The sequence below is a fragment of the Cornus florida genome, unplaced genomic scaffold (assembly GCF_030987335.1).
Source record: "Cornus florida cultivar Cherokee Brave unplaced genomic scaffold, ASM3098733v1 CherokeeBrave_3.0.0_Hap2_Chr11, whole genome shotgun sequence".
NCBI lineage: Eukaryota > Viridiplantae > Streptophyta > Magnoliopsida > Cornales > Cornaceae > Cornus > Cornus florida.
Window position 1 is genome coordinate 99995303 of NW_026775581.1, and position 16831 is coordinate 100012133.

The following is a 16831-nucleotide window of genomic DNA, read 5'->3' on the forward strand; positions in this document are numbered from 1 at the left end:
TTTAGGTGAGTCGAGGGTTTGCAAGCCCTTGGATTGAATATGGGAGTGTGCTAGCATCCTTCTTCCTCGTTGAATTATTTACAAACTTCTCTCAGTCCTCTCCTCCATGTTGACTGACTTGACTTGACTATCACGGAGGTTGGTCGCCCAAACCTGGAGAGAAAGAGATGTGAGCTGCTTGTCGCTGAATCTGAGATGGAATCCGAGAAAAGTGGTCTGTACTCTTCTTCATCCACATCCGCCGAAGGATTCAAATACGATGTTTATTTGAGTTTCAAAGGTCCAGACACTCGTAAAACCTTCACCGATTTCCTCTACACCGATCTGGAAGCTTTTGGAGTTCGAATCTTTCGGGATGATGACGAGTTTCGCAAAGGAGAAGAGATTGGATTAGATTTCCTCAAAGCCATCACGGAGTCAAAGATCTGCATCCCAATTTTCTCCAAAAACTATGCGTCCAGTAAATGGTGCCTTGGCGAGCTCGCCAAGATGGTGGAGTGCAAGAGAACTTCAACACAACTGATTCTGCCCATTTTCTATGACGTTGAACCGTCTGAGGTTCGGCATCAAACTGGGAGTTACGAGGAGGCCTTCCACATACACGAGATTTTCGAATAAAAATCCTGTTAAGGAATGGGAGGAGGCACTGAGAGAGGTCGGATCACTCAAGGGCTGGGAAGTGCAGAAAGAAACTGATGGGTAATTCATTCCTCTGCTAAGAAGCCCCTTACAGAATTTTCGTAGTTAGCTTCTTATTATTTCTATTTTTTTGATAAGTAAAATTTCATAGTTTTTTTTAATAGTTAATTTCATAGTTATTATGATGTAGAAATTCAGTAAATCCTTCTCATTAGCCATAGCCAAAGCCAGGAGCTTCAGGCAATTTTTGAAAATTCAAATTAAAAAAATGGAACAAGAGGGACAAATAATACCTAAAGAAATTTTAAGATTATCTTTTTCCCGAGCAAGTTCTTTTTCTCCAATTCTTTTGTCTATTATAATTTCTTGCTCGGCCCTGATAATTTGTTTTGTGTTGTTTTCCCCACGGACATCGACCAGGTATCAAGGAAAACTAATAAAAGAGATTATTATTCCAACAGTGTTGTTAGAGTTGAAGAAATACAAGAAGAAGGTAACCAACCACTTGGTTGGAATGGATCATCATGAAAATGAAATGATGAGATTATTAGATGTTAACTCTAATGATGTAAGAATTGTTGGTATCCATGGCATGAGTGGTATTGGCAAGACAACTATTGCAAAGTACATCGACAACAAGCTCCTCAAATGCTTTGAATGCCATAGCTTTGTTGCATGTAACAACCCTAGCTGATGCCAAAATTTTAAAAAAAATTCGGCATGACCTCCCCTAAAAGATAGGCTTATGACAACCTGTTTAAATGCATTTTTAACCTGTTCCAGCACAATAAACATATAATACATTCCAACATCCCTTTCATCCATTCACCATGCCTTAACTTAGTTCATTCCATAGTGGTACAACCACATACTATATTATCCGAATATCATAATTACAGTCCCAAGATACAAGATTAATATCTAATGTCCATATTTTACAACATTTAGATAGCTCATACAAAAGTTACAGCCCATGGGTATAATTATAATAACAAGAGTTCACAAACCTCTATACCAAATATAACAAACTAAAATTTTACAAAAATATGGGACTTAATACAAAAATAGCGAAAAGAAGTCTTCTAATCCAAATTAGGCCACTTCTTTTCCGTTTCCTGAAAAAAATTATTAAATAATAGGGTGAGCATAAAGCTTAATAGGTAACACTTAAGACACGCATCTTGTGTCCTTGTGAATCCATACGAAGAATAGATCAATAAGAATAGGGATCATACAATGTCGGGATAATACAACATTTCAACCAAACTCAAGTGCAAACAATACAATGCCATGGAATGCAAATGCATGCCGATGTCGCTCCACATTTTCACATTTCAAACCATCACTTTCAAACTGTTAATACAACCCGCCCTTTGGTGACCCCGCAGCGGCACGAGAGGAGGATTGGCTACTGTATCTAGACCTTTGGTAACCCCGCAGCGTCATCGAGGGGCCCAGATAGCTCAACCATGCTAGGGCGACTCCCTAGTCCCCCCTCTAGGCTATATTAACACTTCGCCCCTTTGGTATCCCCGCGGCGACCGGGTTTTCATAAAACCATTTCGTAAAAACTCTTTTCCCAAAATTTCCCTTTTCGTTCCAAAACAATTTTTCTCATTTCATGCCCAATGTAAGTGCATGAGTGCATCAGTACCATGAATATACTCATCATTCCACAACCAACTCAATTTAAGTAAGCAAGGCATAATTTCACAAGAATTTCTCAAGGAATTTCAACATGCTCTTATATAACAATACATCTAGCCTAACGAACATATATAAATCATCACATAGGCAAGTTTTCCACATAAAACATTTAATACAAGCTCTCACATAACCACATACACATGTTCTAACTACTTCTAAACTACAACTAGCACAAATAAGCATGTCCTGCAACAATTTAGAAGATGTAATTCACATAGGAGCAAGAAAATTGTGGATTAAGAGCCCCTACTTCTAAATTGAACAAAACCCTTGAAAGTGGGTCTCTAATTTCGAACTCCCTAGGAAGCACCAAATCTGGAATTGCCTACCCTAGCGCGTAGAGCTCGTCGTAGGCTTTGTTTTGCCTCAAACGGCACTTAAATCCGGTAAGTATTGAGAGAGGAATCAACAATGGAAGCTTGAAGAAAAAAAAAAGAAAAAAAAGAACAGAGAAGAAAACAGAGACGGGAGAGAGGGAGCAGATGGAAAACTAAGACCAAATGTGGTCTTACAACCACTTAAAAGGGGCGTGGGTCCCACCTTCTTTTTCCTTTTTTTTTTTTTTTTTTAAATTCTCACCACTATACATACCATAATTACATGTATATATATATATAAAGAAAACACAAGACATTACATTGCAGATGTTCAAGAAATGGTGCAACAGCACAATAGTTTGCAAAAACAGCTTCTTGTTGACACCTTAGAACTGTGTCCTGGCATTGCTGACGTCAATAGTGGAATCAAGAAAGTACTAATTGTTTTTGATGATGTGAATGAGAGCTCTCAACTTGCTAGTCTTTTGGGAAAGAATGATCAGTTTGGCTCTGGAAGCAGAATCATAGTTACAACTAGAGACAAACATGTTTTAAATGCTCTTGGTGTTGATGGGTTTTATAAACCCTCACGTTTGAATAATGTGCAATCTCTTCAACTTCTCAGCATTCATGCCTTTAGAATTATCTTTCCTCCAGAAGATTATGTTAGTATCTCTAAAAAGATCGTGTCTGTAACTTTTGGGATTCCCCTCGCCCTTGAGGTTATAGGATCATTTCTATCTGACAAAGTTTTATGGATAGATACATTGAAAAAGTTGAAGAACATACCGGACTTTGAAGTCCAAAAAAAACTGAGCATAAGTTATGAAGCACTAAATTATGAGCAACAACAAATATTTCTCGATATTGCTTGTTTTTTTGTTGGGATGGATAAAACATATGTATCTTACATGTGGGATGGTTGTGACTACAATCCAGAGAAGGAAATAAATGTTCTATGTCTAATGTCTCTGGTAAAAATAGGAGATGATAATTTGTTGAGGATGCATCATCAACTTAGAGATCTAGGAAGGGAAATTGTTCGTCAAGAAAGTTTCAAGAATCCAGGCTATCGTAGTAGATTGTGGAATCACAAGGAAGCCTTGGACATATTGGAGGGACGGAGGGTATGATAATATATTGCACTGAATTTTTTACCCTTTCTACTAATCATAATAGGCTATGAAATCTGGTCCTAATATGTTGTTTACTTCTTATTATTATTATTTTTCCATTGGCAGGGAACAGAAAAGGTTGAAGCCCTGAGTCTTCACTTTGAATTAAGGCCTGAAAGGAAGCCTCGCTTTACGAGTAAGGAATTCACAAAACTAGAAAATCTAAGATATCTCTGAGTGGATGGAGCAGAAATTGTTGGGAATTTTGAGCATCTTCTGCCCAAGTTAAGATGGCTTAATTGGCACAGGTGCCCTCCGCAGTTTAAGCCTACCAATTTTCATTTGAAGAATCTAGTCATTGTTGATCTATCAAACAGTGGCATCACAGAAGATTGGGGGGGTTGGAATCAATTAAAGGTCTTCTATATTATCTCTACTTCTATTTCTTCTATCACATCGTATACTTGTTTAAAATTATTACTTTTCTGTTTGTCTATTTTTTTATATTTAACAGGTGGCAAATAAGTTGAAAGTTCTACAACTGGCTAATTGTGCATTAAGGAGAACTCCAGACTTTTCATCATATGCAACTCTGGAGATATTGATTGTTCGACGCTGCAAAAGTTTGCTTGAAATTGACCCTTCCATTGGTAATCTGAAGAATTTAAGAGTGCTTGACATTTCATATGCTGATATAAGGAAGTTACCTGATGAAATTTGGATGTTAAAGAAGCTGGAAATGATAGATGTGTCATCATGCTATTACCTTCGGGAGGGAATTCCTAGTGATATAGGGAGCCTATCATCTTTGAGATTCTTGAACTTTTATAATAACAAATTTCAAAGCCTACCACCGAGCATTTGGGGGCTCTCTTGCCTCCAAACCCTTGAATTGGTTGGCAAAAGGCTTCAATTGCTGCCAGAGCTTCCCTGGAATCTGAGGACTTTGGAAGTTGCTTGTATCCCTGTTCATACCGGTTCTGTTAATTCACGGGGGTTACACCTTATTGTGGACTTTGAGTTTGTGGAGGTCCCTAGTAGTATTGGGCAATTATGGAGTTTGGAGAGATTGTTCTTCAATTCTACCAACATTAGGACCCTACCCCAAGAGACTTTTGCCCTTCCCCAGCTGAAGTGGCTCGATGTACAATTCTGTCACAATCTTCAGTTTTTACCTACGTTACCTTCAAGTCTGGTCAATTTATCTCTTACATTTTGTCCTTTACTGGAAACTTTGCCGGATCTATCCAACTTGACAAATTTGCAGCAATTATCATTTAAAAATTGCATTAAGTTAAAAGAGATTCCAGGGATTGGAAAATTAGAATCATTGAGAAAGTTGGGCTTATATTCGTGCCATAAGCTAGCCAATCTTGATCTGCTTGAACAGTTTTCATGTTTAGAATCCTTGGAGATGAGTGGGAGTGAAGACCTTGATGAAAAGCCATATCTGTCAAACCTAAAGAAGTTAGAAATAGTATCTATTTCTGATTGTGCAGAACTCAATAAAATCCAAGGACTTGGCAAATTAACTTCATTGAAATATTTGTTTTTGCATCGTTGCACGAATTTACATTGGATTGAAGACCTTGGGGCTTTGAAATCTTTGGTGGCATTGGACTTGTCCGGGTGCACATTACTAAATCAACACCCAGGTATGGATTATTTTAATTTTGGTTAAGATGGAAATAGTATTTCTATCAAGTTCTGTGATGGTATGCCATTTTCTCTCTCTCTTTCTCTCGCGTCCCCCCCCTCTCTCTCTGGATTTTCTTAATGGTTTGTTAATATTTTGTGTTTCTATATATGAGTTCAGAATGTGGTCCATGAAGTTCATTAAATTTACAAAAACATCAGTTATCAGTACTCATAGCGAGTAGTATCAAAAAAATTTCTCCTAATAAGAAATGTGAAATGGTCTTGTACACCGAGTCAACGAACCTAACTGTTAGCCCTCCGGAGGATCTCTCTAAATGGGCATGGTTCATTCTGAACTTGTTAATGCTCTTGGTACTCTGTTTTGTATACCAGTTCTATCATTTTACTTTTGACCTCTACCTCATTTGTTTGAGACAGGATGTTGGTTATGATAAATTGAGGTTCAATCCTAAATCTAGAATTAGACTCTTCAAAGCCTATTTACGTTATTATCAAAAACCAGATGTTATACTTTTGAAGTTCATCTTGGTAGTGGTTTAAAATTGAATGTTAGACTATGCAAGTCCATTTAAGCGATTATTCAAAATCAAGAATCAGATCGATTGAAGCCTACTTAAAGATTTCAGATGGATCTAATTCAAAATCACCTGCAGTTGCGCCTCAGTTGCCCTTGGACAAACAGATGAGTGCATCATTTGACCAGAGTGTTTTTGAGGTGGATTGTGTGCCGCTTTGGGGATTTACATCTATGTGTGGAAGGAGACCAGAGATGGAAGATGCAGTTGCAACTGTACCTCAATTTTGGAAAATTCCAATTCAAATGCTTATCAGTGACCGGCTAGTTGATGGCATGAGCTGGTTTTCAAGTCATTTGTCAGCTCATTTCTTTGGAGTCTATGATGGCTACGGAGGCTCTCAGGTAACCTCTCTCTCTCCAGATTGCGCATGGTTTTTCAAATTATTAATTATTAGATTGTGCATTTGCTCAAGTAATTTTAGTCTCTGGGTTTAATTTTCTTCTTTTAGGTTGCAAGCTGTTGTTGTGATCGAGTTCATTTTGCTTTGACTGAGGAGTTGGAAAATGTTATGGCCAGCTCCAATGATGGAAATATTAAGGGTAATTGCCAAGAGCAGTGGAGAACAGCATTCACCAACTGTTTTCTCAAGGTTGATACTGAGGTCGGAGGACAAGATGATATTGGACCTGTTGCTCCTGAAACTGTTGGTTCTACTGCTGTTGTAGCTATCGTTTGTTCATCTCATATCATAGTGGCAAATTGTGGTAATTCAAGAGCAGTCCTGTGTCGTGGGAAAGAGCCTGTGGCATTGTCTGTAGATCACAAAGTATGAGACCTATACTTGTATTCTGACACCTTTGTATAGTTCACGAGAGATCATTATGAACTTATAGTTCTTTATCTTTTCATTGGACTTGTTTTTAGCCGGATCGAGGAGATGAATGTGCAAGGATTGAAGCAGCTGGAGGAAAGATCATACATTGGAATGGGCCCCGAGTTTTTGGCGTTCTTGCAATGTCAAGGTCCATTGGTATGTGTTCATCATAATAATTTTATTATTTGACTATCTTTCCCACCTAATTTGAATATAAGAGTAGTTTTGCTTAATGATACTCTCCATTATTATTTTACCACGGACGTATACTGTATCTGAAGACATTTTATCGCCATGTTAGTACGTAGGTTCTAACAAGATGTACCATTATGAACAATGTCAATTAGGGTAAAAAAACTGTGTTAATTTGTAATTGCGTCCCATCCCCATTTCTGCATGCACTTGTTTAGCTTTCTTTCAAATTTCAAAAACCGATCTTGTATGTGGGGTGCAGGTGACAGATATTTGAAACCATGGATCATTCCAGATCCAGAAGTGATGTTTATTCCTCGAACAAAAGACGATGAATGCCTCATTCTGGCCAGCGATGGTTTATGGGATGTCATGACGAATGAGGAAGTTTGTGATATTGCTCCGAAATGGATACTTCTTTGGCATAAAAAGAATGATGCTACACTTCCCTTAAAAAGGGGTGAAGGGATTGATCCTGCAGCTCAGGCAGCAGCAGAGTGCCTCTCAAACCGTGCTCTTCAGAAGGGAAGCAAGGACAACATCACTGTGATTGTGGTGGACTTGACAGCCCAAAGGAAGTTTAAGAGCAAAACATGATGTCATTTGGCTTGTATGAGTTATAGGTTTAAGATATAGCCTCCATATGACCTTTTATATAGTTTAGCTCTTCTGTTTTTCACCTGGGCTTTATGTCTTCATAAGAGTAAGCAATCTATGTACCAAAGAGTATGCAAATCTAGCTGAAAGAAGTAGTAATAGGAGGTCCTTCAGGAATTCCATTCTCTTGTGACGTTCGTTTGTATTAGTTATTTTTGACAATGTAGTGGCTTATTACTGAATTATCAAATTTGGGAAGATGGCTTGTGAGTTGTGAATGTGTATAATCCACTAGCAGAGCTTTTGTCTGTGTTTTGCTATGTCTTGTTGCTTCTCATTCGATGCATGCATTGGCAAAGTGCTGTTTGTAGGCTGTCGGATGGCTGTTAAAGAGAGGACGCAAGGTGTTCTTGCTTCTATGATGCCCAAGAATCTGTCTCAAATCTCAATCCCGTGATTAAATAAAGAGAGCCTCCAACTCTTGTGGCTCTCTTGGTAGCAGTACTCTATTGGATATTTGTAGTTGAAATTAGGAGAGAAGAAAATGAAGAACTAAAAAAGAAGCCGTGAAAAATGTAGAAAATAATTACAATAAAAGATAGGAGTGCAGGGCCTACCATGCAAACCAGATTACTGAAAAAGAGTGCAGGCCTGCCATACAAAGAAATGATGAATACAAAAGTGATGGATAAACATAATGATGTCATCACATCATCCCCTCAATCAGATCCTTGCTTCGACTGGGCTGTCTAAGGGATTGCATGGCCTCTAGATCGATTCTGAGTAGTTGGAATCTCTCCCCATCTTGTTGCAAACCTCCTCTCCGTCCTCCGAACTAAGGGGTGGAAGGTTTCTCCCCTGTCGCCGCAGGGTTTGCTAACCGGATTTGATTTAAGTTCTTCAACTAACGGTTCCATCTGCTATTTGATTATTGCTCTTGGGTTGGGCTTTTGCTTTGGGTTGCTCGGGGATCTTAGGGCTGGGTTGCCTTTGGGCATGTTTGCCTGTGAAAGGCTGTTTCAGCCGAAGGCCTTCTAAGTATTTTTTTCCCTTTTATATATGCAATTCGCTTTAAAAAAAAAAAAAAAAAAGAAAAAAAAAAAAAAACAGAAGAAGAGGTTCACATCATCCCTATCCACGAAAATTTATTTGGCTGTGGACTCCTTGTCATTATTAAAAAAGAATTCCAAAAACAATACAGATTAGTCTCTCTGTTCTCAAAAAGATGTAGAATGTAGAATATTCAGTCTGTCCCAAAAATATTGGTTGTGGACTCTTTATCATTATTAAAAAATATAATACTTCCTTTGTTTAAGAAATGCAGATACTGTCTCTGTTCCCAGAAATATTCTCGTCTGTCCCAAAAATAACACGTTCCCAAAAGAGGGAGAGTATGGTAAAAAAAGAAAAAGAAAAAAGGAGAGTACACCAAAGCAGCGTGCAGGCGCTAGTTGGAGGAGAAATTGTCCTGTTCCGGTTGACTTTACTTATGTTTCATCAAGGGGAAGTTAACTTGAATAGAGATGCGAAGGGAAGATCTGTCGCCCCAAGTCCTACTTTTAAAGCGCAGGCATAGAGGGAGAGAATGAAAATTGAAGGTGATCCAAATGAATATGGTGTCTTTTCTACTATCACCACAACCACTCATCATCTATCTCAAGAAGACGAATACCAAGTGTTTTTGAATTTCAGAGGCTTTGACACTCGTCTCAACTTCACAGATTTTCTATACATCTATCTAGAAAACAACGGAGTTCGCACCTTTCGTGACAGTAACAAGCTTCACATAGGAGAGAAGATCGGCCCAAAGCTGCTCAAATCAATTAGAAAGTCAAAGATCTCAATCCCAATATTCTCCAAAAACTATGCGTCCAGTAAATGGTTCTACGATGTCCAACCCTCGGATCTGAAGGATAAAGATGGAATTTACGCCAAGGCCTTACGCGAGCTCCAGGAATCTGAGAGTTTGGATGACGAAACTATTGAGCAATGGAAGGAGGCACTCAGAGTTGTTGCAGGTTTGAAGGGTATGGACGTGGAGAAACAACCTGACGGGTATGCTAATTCCATCCTAATATACTCATTCCTGCTAATTAACCCTATATCCTCTTATCTAGCGTTGGAATTCAAAAAATTATGACAATTGGAATTAGGAGTCATTTAGGAGAGATTTCACAGCTAGCTGCTCCTCATAATTACTCAAATAAGAGTATCTGTGCCAATCTTACCTTCATACAATGAATGACAGAATTACTCAATATCAGTTTTTTAGTTCATATTTTTTAATTTTTTTTTTTAATTTTTTTTTATTTTTATAAATTAACTTAATTAGTTCAATACACATATATACATATAAAACTCAGGATTCTTTTCCGTTATTGATTACTTTAATTGGCTTGTAAACACTAATTATTTGTCCCTTGGCATCAATCAGGCATCAAGGAAAACTAATAAAAGACATAATTATTCCAAGAATGTTGTTTGAGTTGAGCAATCGCTGCATGATTGAACCTGATAACGTGGTTGGGATGGATCACCACGAACATGAAATGATGAGATTATTAAAAATTGGTTCAAATGATGTACGAATTGTTGGTATCTGTTATGAAATAAGGATCGAATAGGAGATTATGAGAACAAGAGAAAAATAATAACAAGAAAAATGAATAGGCACACACAAAAGGGACAAGGATTTATACGTGGTTTACTCTCACAAATAGGGTTACATCCACGGGCGATGATGATTCGTATCACTATAAAGAAGAAGATTACAAACTGAAGAACGTTTTGGTTCTTCCTCACAATAATCTCTCTTCTCACACCACTCACTCACCAACAAAGAAGACTCACTCAACACTCAAGAAATGCCCCAAATAGTATATGGTTTAAACAAAGAGAAAAATCCACCCAAAGACAAACTTCAAGTGTCACTTGAAGATTGCACACACAAAAGGATTTTCTCACACATACAAAACCAATATACTCTCTTGATTTGAATATTGTCTTACTCTTGGATGCCTCTCGGATGCTTCAAACTATGGAGGGCAAAGGCTAGTTATAGCCAATATGGGACACCAAAATGAGGCTACTTGGTGACCACTCAAAAGACTTATTGGGCACACATTCTTGGAGGCCAAGGCTACTTGGTGACCACTCAAAAGACTTGTTAGGCACCCATTCTTGAAGGCCAAGAATCTTGATGACATCATGGGTGATGCAAGCCTCAAATTGAGCCACATGTTCAACAAATCTCCACCTTGGCGAAAATTCTTCACCTTGGCAAAAATTTCGAATGAGCCACAAAACTCCATCCTTGGCAAAATTTCTCCGCTTTAGCAGAAATGATATGACAACATCATAAAGAGTCTTTCTTCAACACAATGTGAGTAATAAAAATAACGCCATCATCATCTCCAACAAAAAACAAATTAATAAAGAATTTTAATTAAATTTGAGTCATCCTCAAACTTAACCCCCGGGCTCTCATTCTTCAACCCATGCATGTCTTGCGCAGCCACAAGCATACCTTCAGTATTTGTGTCAAACTCTAAATGCTTACCAAAAGCAACCTCAGAAATTCCAAATTTGACATCTCCTTCAGCAACCTTCTCCAACCGCCCACAAACCACGGGCTGGTAATGAAAAGTCATCTTCTCACCCTTGTGGAGAATAGGATGTCCTTGACTTTTCCTCGCATCTCTGTTGTGACCAACTACTTGCCTCCCACGCATCTTAATGACACTCGAATGGACTATCTCATTGCCACCAAGATTATTGCAAGTCAATATCACACCTATCCTCATGGGTTTGCCTCCCTGTAAGGACTGCTGCAATTTTGGTTGCCATCTGCAAACGGATTTCATTCTCCCACCATGTTGTGTGGTCCCCTCACAACCCTTTTGAGAACTAGGATCGTAACTCCTCTTTTTATCTTTTTCTTTGCCAATACCTTACTGAGTGAGCAGGGTCTGCATCTTAATGCGCCAAAGATTAAAACTAATCTTGCCATCAAATTTCTCAATCTCGTATTTTGTCGACCTCTCAAAAACTCCCCAAAAAGCTCTGATACCAGTTTGTTATGAAATAAGGATCGAATAGGAGTTTATGAGAACAAGAGAAAAATAATAACAAGAATAATGAATAGGCACACACAAAAGGGACAAGGATTTATACGTGGTTCACCCTCACAAATAGGGTTACATCCATGGGCGATGATGATTCGTATCACTATAAAGAAGAAGATTACAAACTGAAGAACGTTTTGGTTCTTCCTCATAATAATCTCTCTTCTCACACCACTCACTCACCAACAAAGAAGATTCACTCAACACTCAAGAAATACCCCAAATAGTATATGGTTTAAACAAAGAGAAAAACCCACCCAAAGACAAGCTTCAAGTGTCACTTGAAGATTGCACACACAAAAGGATTTTCTCACACACACAAAACCAATATACTCTCTTGATCCGAATATTGTCTTACTCTTGGATGCCTCTCGGATGCTTCAAACTATGGAGGGCAAAGGCTATTTATAGCTAAAATGGGACACCAAAATGAGGCTACTTGGTGACCACTCAAAAGACTTGTTGGGCACACATTCTTGGAGGCCAAGGCTATTTGGTGACCACTCAAAAGACTTGTTAGGCACACATTCTTGGAGGCCAAGGCTATTTAGTGACCACTCAAAAGACTTGTTAGGCACACATTCTTGGAGGCCAAGAATCTTGATGACATCATGGGTGATGCAAGCCTCAAATTGAGCCATATGTTCAACAGTATCCATGGCATGGTTGGCATTGGCAAGACAACTATTGCCAAGTTTGTCTATAACAAGCTCTTCAAGCACTTTGACTGTCATAGCTTCCTTGCAAATATCCGAGAAACGGTGCAACAGAATGGACTTGTCCATTTACAAAAAATGTTTTTCACCGACACCCTAAACTGTCCCCTTGACATTGCTGATGTTGACAGTGGAATACGCATGATTGATTGCAGATATTGCGCAAAGAAAGTTCTCATTGCTCTTGACAATGTGAATGAAAGTTTGCAATTTGATTTGCTTGTAGGAAAGCGAGATTGGTATGGTGAAGGAAGTAGGATCATAGTTACAACTAGAGACAAACATGTTTTAAATGTTATTAAAGTTGATGAAACTTATGAACCCCCTTTTATGAATCCTCTGCCATCTCTTGAACTCTTCAGCAGACATGCCTTTGGAAGGAAGCTCCTTCCAGAAGAGTGTGATAGTATTTCTGAAGAGGTTGCATCCACTGCTGCAGGGCTTCCTCTAGCTCTTGAACATACAGGTTCATTTTTGTCTGACAAGGATCCTGCCATATGGCAAGATATATTGAAAAAGTTGAAGAAAAAGCTGCACGACAAAGTCGAGAAAAGGTTCAGAGAGAGTTATGAAGCATTAAATAATGACCAAAAACAGATTTTTCTTGATATTTCATGTCTTTTTGATGGGACAGATAAGGCAACTGTATTTTACGTGTGGGGTGATTGTGGCTATCATCCAAAGATAGAATTTAATGTTCTTAGTCTCCTCTTGTAAAAGTGGGAGATGCTAATGAGCTGAGGATGCATTATCAGCTAAGTGCTCTTGGGAGGATTATTGTTTGTGAAGAAAGGATTCCAGGAAAGCGTAGTAGGTTATGGGATCATGAGGAAGCCCTAAGCGTATTGAAGAGACGGATGGTAAGATCTGAGCACACTGAATTTTATACTCTTATTTAATCTAGTGTTGTAGGTTGTGAAATCTTATTTTAATATGCTGTTTACTTAAATTTTCCTTTTTGCAGGGAACAGAAAGGGTTGAGGCCCTCAGTCTTTGCTTTGAATTAGAATCTACAAACAGGCATTGCTTTACAAGGAAGGAATTCAAGAAACTAAAATATCTATGGTATCTCCAAGTGGATGGTACAGACCTTGCTGGGGATTTTGAAGATGTTTTGTTTCACTTAAGATGGCTTAATTGGCGTGGTTGCTCTCCATATTTTCAACTAACCAATTTTTGTTTGGAGAATCTAGTCATTCTTGATCTCTCAAATAGTTGCATCACAGAAGATTGGGGTGGTTGGAGTCATTTCAAGGTCTTGTAAAATATCTGCTTTTTTTTTTTTGGTGTGCGCGCGTGTTTGTGTGTGTCATATCACAGACTTGTTTGAAATTAATATTTTCTGTCATCATCATCATTATCTATGTTTTTAACAGGTGGCAAAAAAATTGAAAGTTCTACAACTGGCAAATTGTGGTTTAAGGAGAACTCTAGACTTTTCATCATATGAAATTTTAGAGAGATTGATTCTTCGAAGCTGTGAAAGTTTAATGGAAATACACCTATCCATTGGCAGTATGAAGAATCTAAAAGTTCTAGACATTTCATATGCTGATATAAGGACTTTACCTGCTGAAATTTGGATGTTAGAGAAGCTGGAGGTGATGGACTTCACAAAATCTGGTAATTTGAGGGGGGACATTCCTAGTTATATGGGGAAACTATCATCTCTTAGATTCTTGAGCTTTTGTGATACCAAAATTCAAAGCCTACCAAGAAGCTTGCGCAACCTTTGTTGCCTTCAAACCCTTAACTTAGGGGGCTGCACATATCTTCAATCACTGCCAGAGCTTCCCTCATCTTTAAGGGTTCTGCATGTTGCTTCCATCCCTAATCTTACAAATCTGGTTAATTTACAGGAGTTGCACTTTGTTGGGGGCTGTGAGTATGCGGAGATTCCTAGAGATATTGGCAACTTATCCAAATTGGAGAAATTGACCTTGGATTCTACCAATATTAGAATCCTACCAAAAGAGATTGGTGTCCTTTCTCATCTGAAGTTGCTCAATGTACAATTTTGTGATGATCTTCAATATATAGTGGGGTTACCCTCAAGTCTAGTGGATCTATCTCTGGCATATTGTGATTCATTGGAAAGATTACCGTATCTGTCATATTTGAAATCTTTATCAAAATTGCTGCTTCATAATTGTGAGAGTCTGACAAAGGTTCAAGGGCTTGGAAGATTAGAGTCATTGACAAATTTGAACATAAATGCATGTGACATGTTAGCTAACCTTGGAGATATGTCAAACCTAAGTAAGTTGATAGCATTATGCATTACTAATTGTCGAGGACTCATGAGGATCCAAGGACTTGCCGAACTGGAATTTTTGAGATGTGTGGATTTGCATGGCTGTGAGAACTTATATCACATTGAGGGCCTTAAGGATTTGGGCTCTTTGGAGGTATTTGATGTGTTAGGTTGCCCATTGGAAACAATACAAAATCTGCCAAACATGCCCATTCAGCGCTGCTAAGATTAGATCTATTATCATGGTGATACAATGCATTGGTATGGATTTATTTCTAATATTGGCTTGGATGGGGATAATATTTCTAGCAAGCTGTATGATGCTCTCTCTCTTGCATATGGTGGTCTCTTTAGTTGAGTTAAATGTTTGATTTTCGCATGAGTGATTTTTTCTCGATTGCTTGCTAATTATTTTTTCTCTCTGTATATCAGTTTCAGTTTGAGGTTGGAGGAGGTCATAAAACATTCAACAAAAACCACTTCTTAGTGCTCTCAGCAATTAGTATCAAAATTGGCACTCAAATAAGAAACTAGGAATTGTCATTTACATGTCAACAACCAAACTAAAAGCCTCCGGAGGATTTTCCAAATTAGCATGTCATAGGAGCATGTTGATTTTCTTGATGCTCTGTTTTGTATGCCAGTGTTGTCATGTTTGACTTTTAACCTTCACCCTACTTATCCGAGGGTGAAGGTCTGTTATGGTAAAAATGAGAGTCAATCATAAACCTAGAGTTAAAACTATTTGAAGCCTATTCACGCGGTTAATATAATCAAAAGTTTGAACTATTTATAGTCCATGCAAGTGCTTGTCTGAAATTGAGTGTTAGAATATCCAAAGTCTATTTAACTGGTTATTCTGATTGAGAGTGAGTATTTGTAACCTATTCAGACAATTATCTGAAACCAAAAAGTTAGACTATTTGATGCCTAAATTAAGGCTGGTTATCGGAGACTAGTCAATTTAGAATATTTAAAGCCTGAAAGGTTGGGTACCTGAAACCTTGGAAATTTACACTGCTCCACGCCTGAAGGATCATTTATTTGAAACCTAAGAAATTTAAATCGTTCTAAACCTAAATGGTTGGTAATTTGAGACTTGGTACATTTAGACCATTAGATGGTTAAAAGGTTGGTTATTTTTTATGATAATTTTTTCAGTTTTCCTATTTCTTTTTGTTTAATTAAATTAATTGCAGCTGAGGCGTGATATGCAGTATACTTAATTTACTTATTCCTTTTATTTTGTAGTTGTTATAAGGCTTTGGAAGATGAAGAATTGAGCTTGAGGCTGCTGGTGGTAACTGGTAAGTGAACATAGGAATGAAGGAACAGAAGAATCTTTATGAAAGTAGGGAAAAAAAAATAAAGCAGCTCTCTGAAAAGCAATGGTAACTTTCCTATTAGAAACAGTGGTGCCTACTGCCTAAGATAGTTTTCTTCTCTTTTCCAATTTTTATATATTTTTATTATTATTATTTTTCCTTTTGGTTTGTTACAACTGAAACATATCAGTGAGTTTCAGACCACTTCTCAAAGTGTTTTAGCAAGAGTAACATATGGAGTTCTTGATAAATTGTGCAAAAGGCTACAGTTTGATTTGTCGAGAGAGATTGGTGTATCATTTTTTTGGGTAGGTATCATTTTTGTATCAATTAAAAGAGTACAAGTTAATATTTTTTAGCATGACATTCACTTATTCATTATTTTAAAGTGATAAAATGCCATCCACAGCCCCTCTTCTCAAAGTTGGCGTCGGGCCAAATCTGCATACCAACACTATATTTTCTTTCACTAAGCATGTAAGAAGATATGTGTTGAAAAGGGCCCATTATTTGATTCACGAACGGTTGCAGCTTCACCATTTCTTCTATGAGGAATTTGTACAAGGTGTAAAGGGGACACTATCCTGGCATGTTTTAAAGGTCAGAAATCCAGATGCTCCCATCTTATGGATGGCAGTCAGACAGAGACACTCAGAATGGGCTTGTGAAAGTTGGTATCTTGAACAATACTTATCAATTGCCTTCTCTGCAGGAGAAAAAAACTAAGGATACGAGCCATCTATTCTTTGAATGTCCTGTTAGTGACATAATGCTTCACAAGCCCGAACTGTTGG

At 38.0% G+C, this 16831-nt stretch overlaps 5 protein-coding genes across 7 annotated transcripts; all 5 read left to right on the plus strand.

Annotated features, from left to right (window-relative positions):
* Window positions 1-195: 195 nt before the first annotated feature.
* LOC132281670 (disease resistance protein L6-like) lies at window positions 196-618 on the plus strand. Its single transcript, XM_059783348.1, has one exon. It carries the CDS (start codon window positions 196-198, stop codon window positions 616-618), a length of 423 nt encoding a protein of 140 aa, XP_059639331.1.
* Window positions 591-7897, plus strand: LOC132282562 (uncharacterized). Of its 3 annotated transcripts, none has more exons than XM_059784287.1 (8): window positions 591-699; window positions 3648-3790; window positions 3905-4195; window positions 4293-5433; window positions 6091-6356; window positions 6464-6781; window positions 6880-6985; window positions 7284-7897. In XM_059784287.1, the coding sequence occupies exons 4-8, from the start codon at window positions 4500-4502 to the stop codon at window positions 7616-7618; spliced, it is 1959 nt and encodes a 652-aa protein (XP_059640270.1). In that variant the 5' UTR covers window positions 591-699; window positions 3648-3790; window positions 3905-4195; window positions 4293-4499; the 3' UTR covers window positions 7619-7897. The 3 variants fall into 3 exon arrangements, with proteins under 3 accessions (XP_059640270.1, XP_059640271.1, XP_059640272.1); XM_059784289.1 differs by lacking the exon at window positions 591-699 and adding an exon at window positions 7090-7177 and having other exon boundaries at window positions 2870-3790; window positions 7284-7423; XM_059784288.1 differs by lacking the exon at window positions 3648-3790 and having other exon boundaries at window positions 636-699.
* LOC132281671 (disease resistance protein L6-like) lies at window positions 3002-4303 on the plus strand. Its single transcript, XM_059783349.1, has 3 exons — window positions 3002-3790; window positions 3905-3974; window positions 4293-4303. The coding sequence occupies exons 1-3, from the start codon at window positions 3002-3004 to the stop codon at window positions 4301-4303; spliced, it is 870 nt and encodes a 289-aa protein (XP_059639332.1).
* A 1306-nt stretch (window positions 7898-9203) lies between the features above and the next one.
* On the plus strand, window positions 9204-13175 carry LOC132282565 (disease resistance protein L6-like). The gene is made up of 2 exons (XM_059784291.1): window positions 9204-9673; window positions 12821-13175. Exons 1-2 carry the CDS (start codon window positions 9204-9206, stop codon window positions 13173-13175), a joined length of 825 nt encoding a protein of 274 aa, XP_059640274.1.
* A 10-nt stretch (window positions 13176-13185) lies between these two features.
* On the plus strand, window positions 13186-16411 carry LOC132282564 (disease resistance protein RUN1-like). The gene is made up of 4 exons (XM_059784290.1): window positions 13186-13318; window positions 13423-13713; window positions 13835-14973; window positions 15964-16411. Exons 1-3 carry the CDS (start codon window positions 13202-13204, stop codon window positions 14936-14938), a joined length of 1512 nt encoding a protein of 503 aa, XP_059640273.1. The 5' UTR covers window positions 13186-13201; the 3' UTR covers window positions 14939-14973; window positions 15964-16411.
* The last annotated feature ends 420 nt before the right edge of the window (window positions 16412-16831 follow it).

What these genes read in the sequence shown, in the direction of transcription:
- LOC132281670 (XM_059783348.1), top strand. Translation starts at nt 196, where the DNA reads ATGGAATCCGAGAAAAGTGGTCTGTACTCTTCTTCATCCACATCCGCC.
- LOC132281671 (XM_059783349.1), top strand. Translation starts at nt 3,002, where the DNA reads ATGGTGCAACAGCACAATAGTTTGCAAAAACAGCTTCTTGTTGACACC. An exon ending in ACATATTGGAGGGACGGAGG is followed by an intron (nt 3,791 to 3,904) that starts GTATGATAATAT and finishes TTCCATTGGCAG; the next exon opens with GGAACAGAAAAGGTTGAAGC.
- LOC132282562 (XM_059784287.1), top strand. Translation starts at nt 4,500, where the DNA reads ATGTTAAAGAAGCTGGAAATGATAGATGTGTCATCATGCTATTACCTT. An exon ending in ATTACTAAATCAACACCCAG is followed by an intron (nt 5,434 to 6,090) that starts GTATGGATTATT and finishes AATCACCTGCAG; the next exon opens with TTGCGCCTCAGTTGCCCTTG. An exon ending in CATTGTCTGTAGATCACAAA is followed by an intron (nt 6,782 to 6,879) that starts GTATGAGACCTA and finishes ACTTGTTTTTAG; the next exon opens with CCGGATCGAGGAGATGAATG.
- LOC132282565 (XM_059784291.1), top strand. Translation starts at nt 9,204, where the DNA reads ATGAAAATTGAAGGTGATCCAAATGAATATGGTGTCTTTTCTACTATC. An exon ending in GTGGAGAAACAACCTGACGG is followed by an intron (nt 9,674 to 12,820) that starts GTATGCTAATTC and finishes TGAACTCTTCAG; the next exon opens with CAGACATGCCTTTGGAAGGA.
- LOC132282564 (XM_059784290.1), top strand. Translation starts at nt 13,202, where the DNA reads ATGCATTATCAGCTAAGTGCTCTTGGGAGGATTATTGTTTGTGAAGAA. An exon ending in GCGTATTGAAGAGACGGATG is followed by an intron (nt 13,319 to 13,422) that starts GTAAGATCTGAG and finishes TCCTTTTTGCAG; the next exon opens with GGAACAGAAAGGGTTGAGGC. An exon ending in GTGGTTGGAGTCATTTCAAG is followed by an intron (nt 13,714 to 13,834) that starts GTCTTGTAAAAT and finishes TGTTTTTAACAG; the next exon opens with GTGGCAAAAAAATTGAAAGT.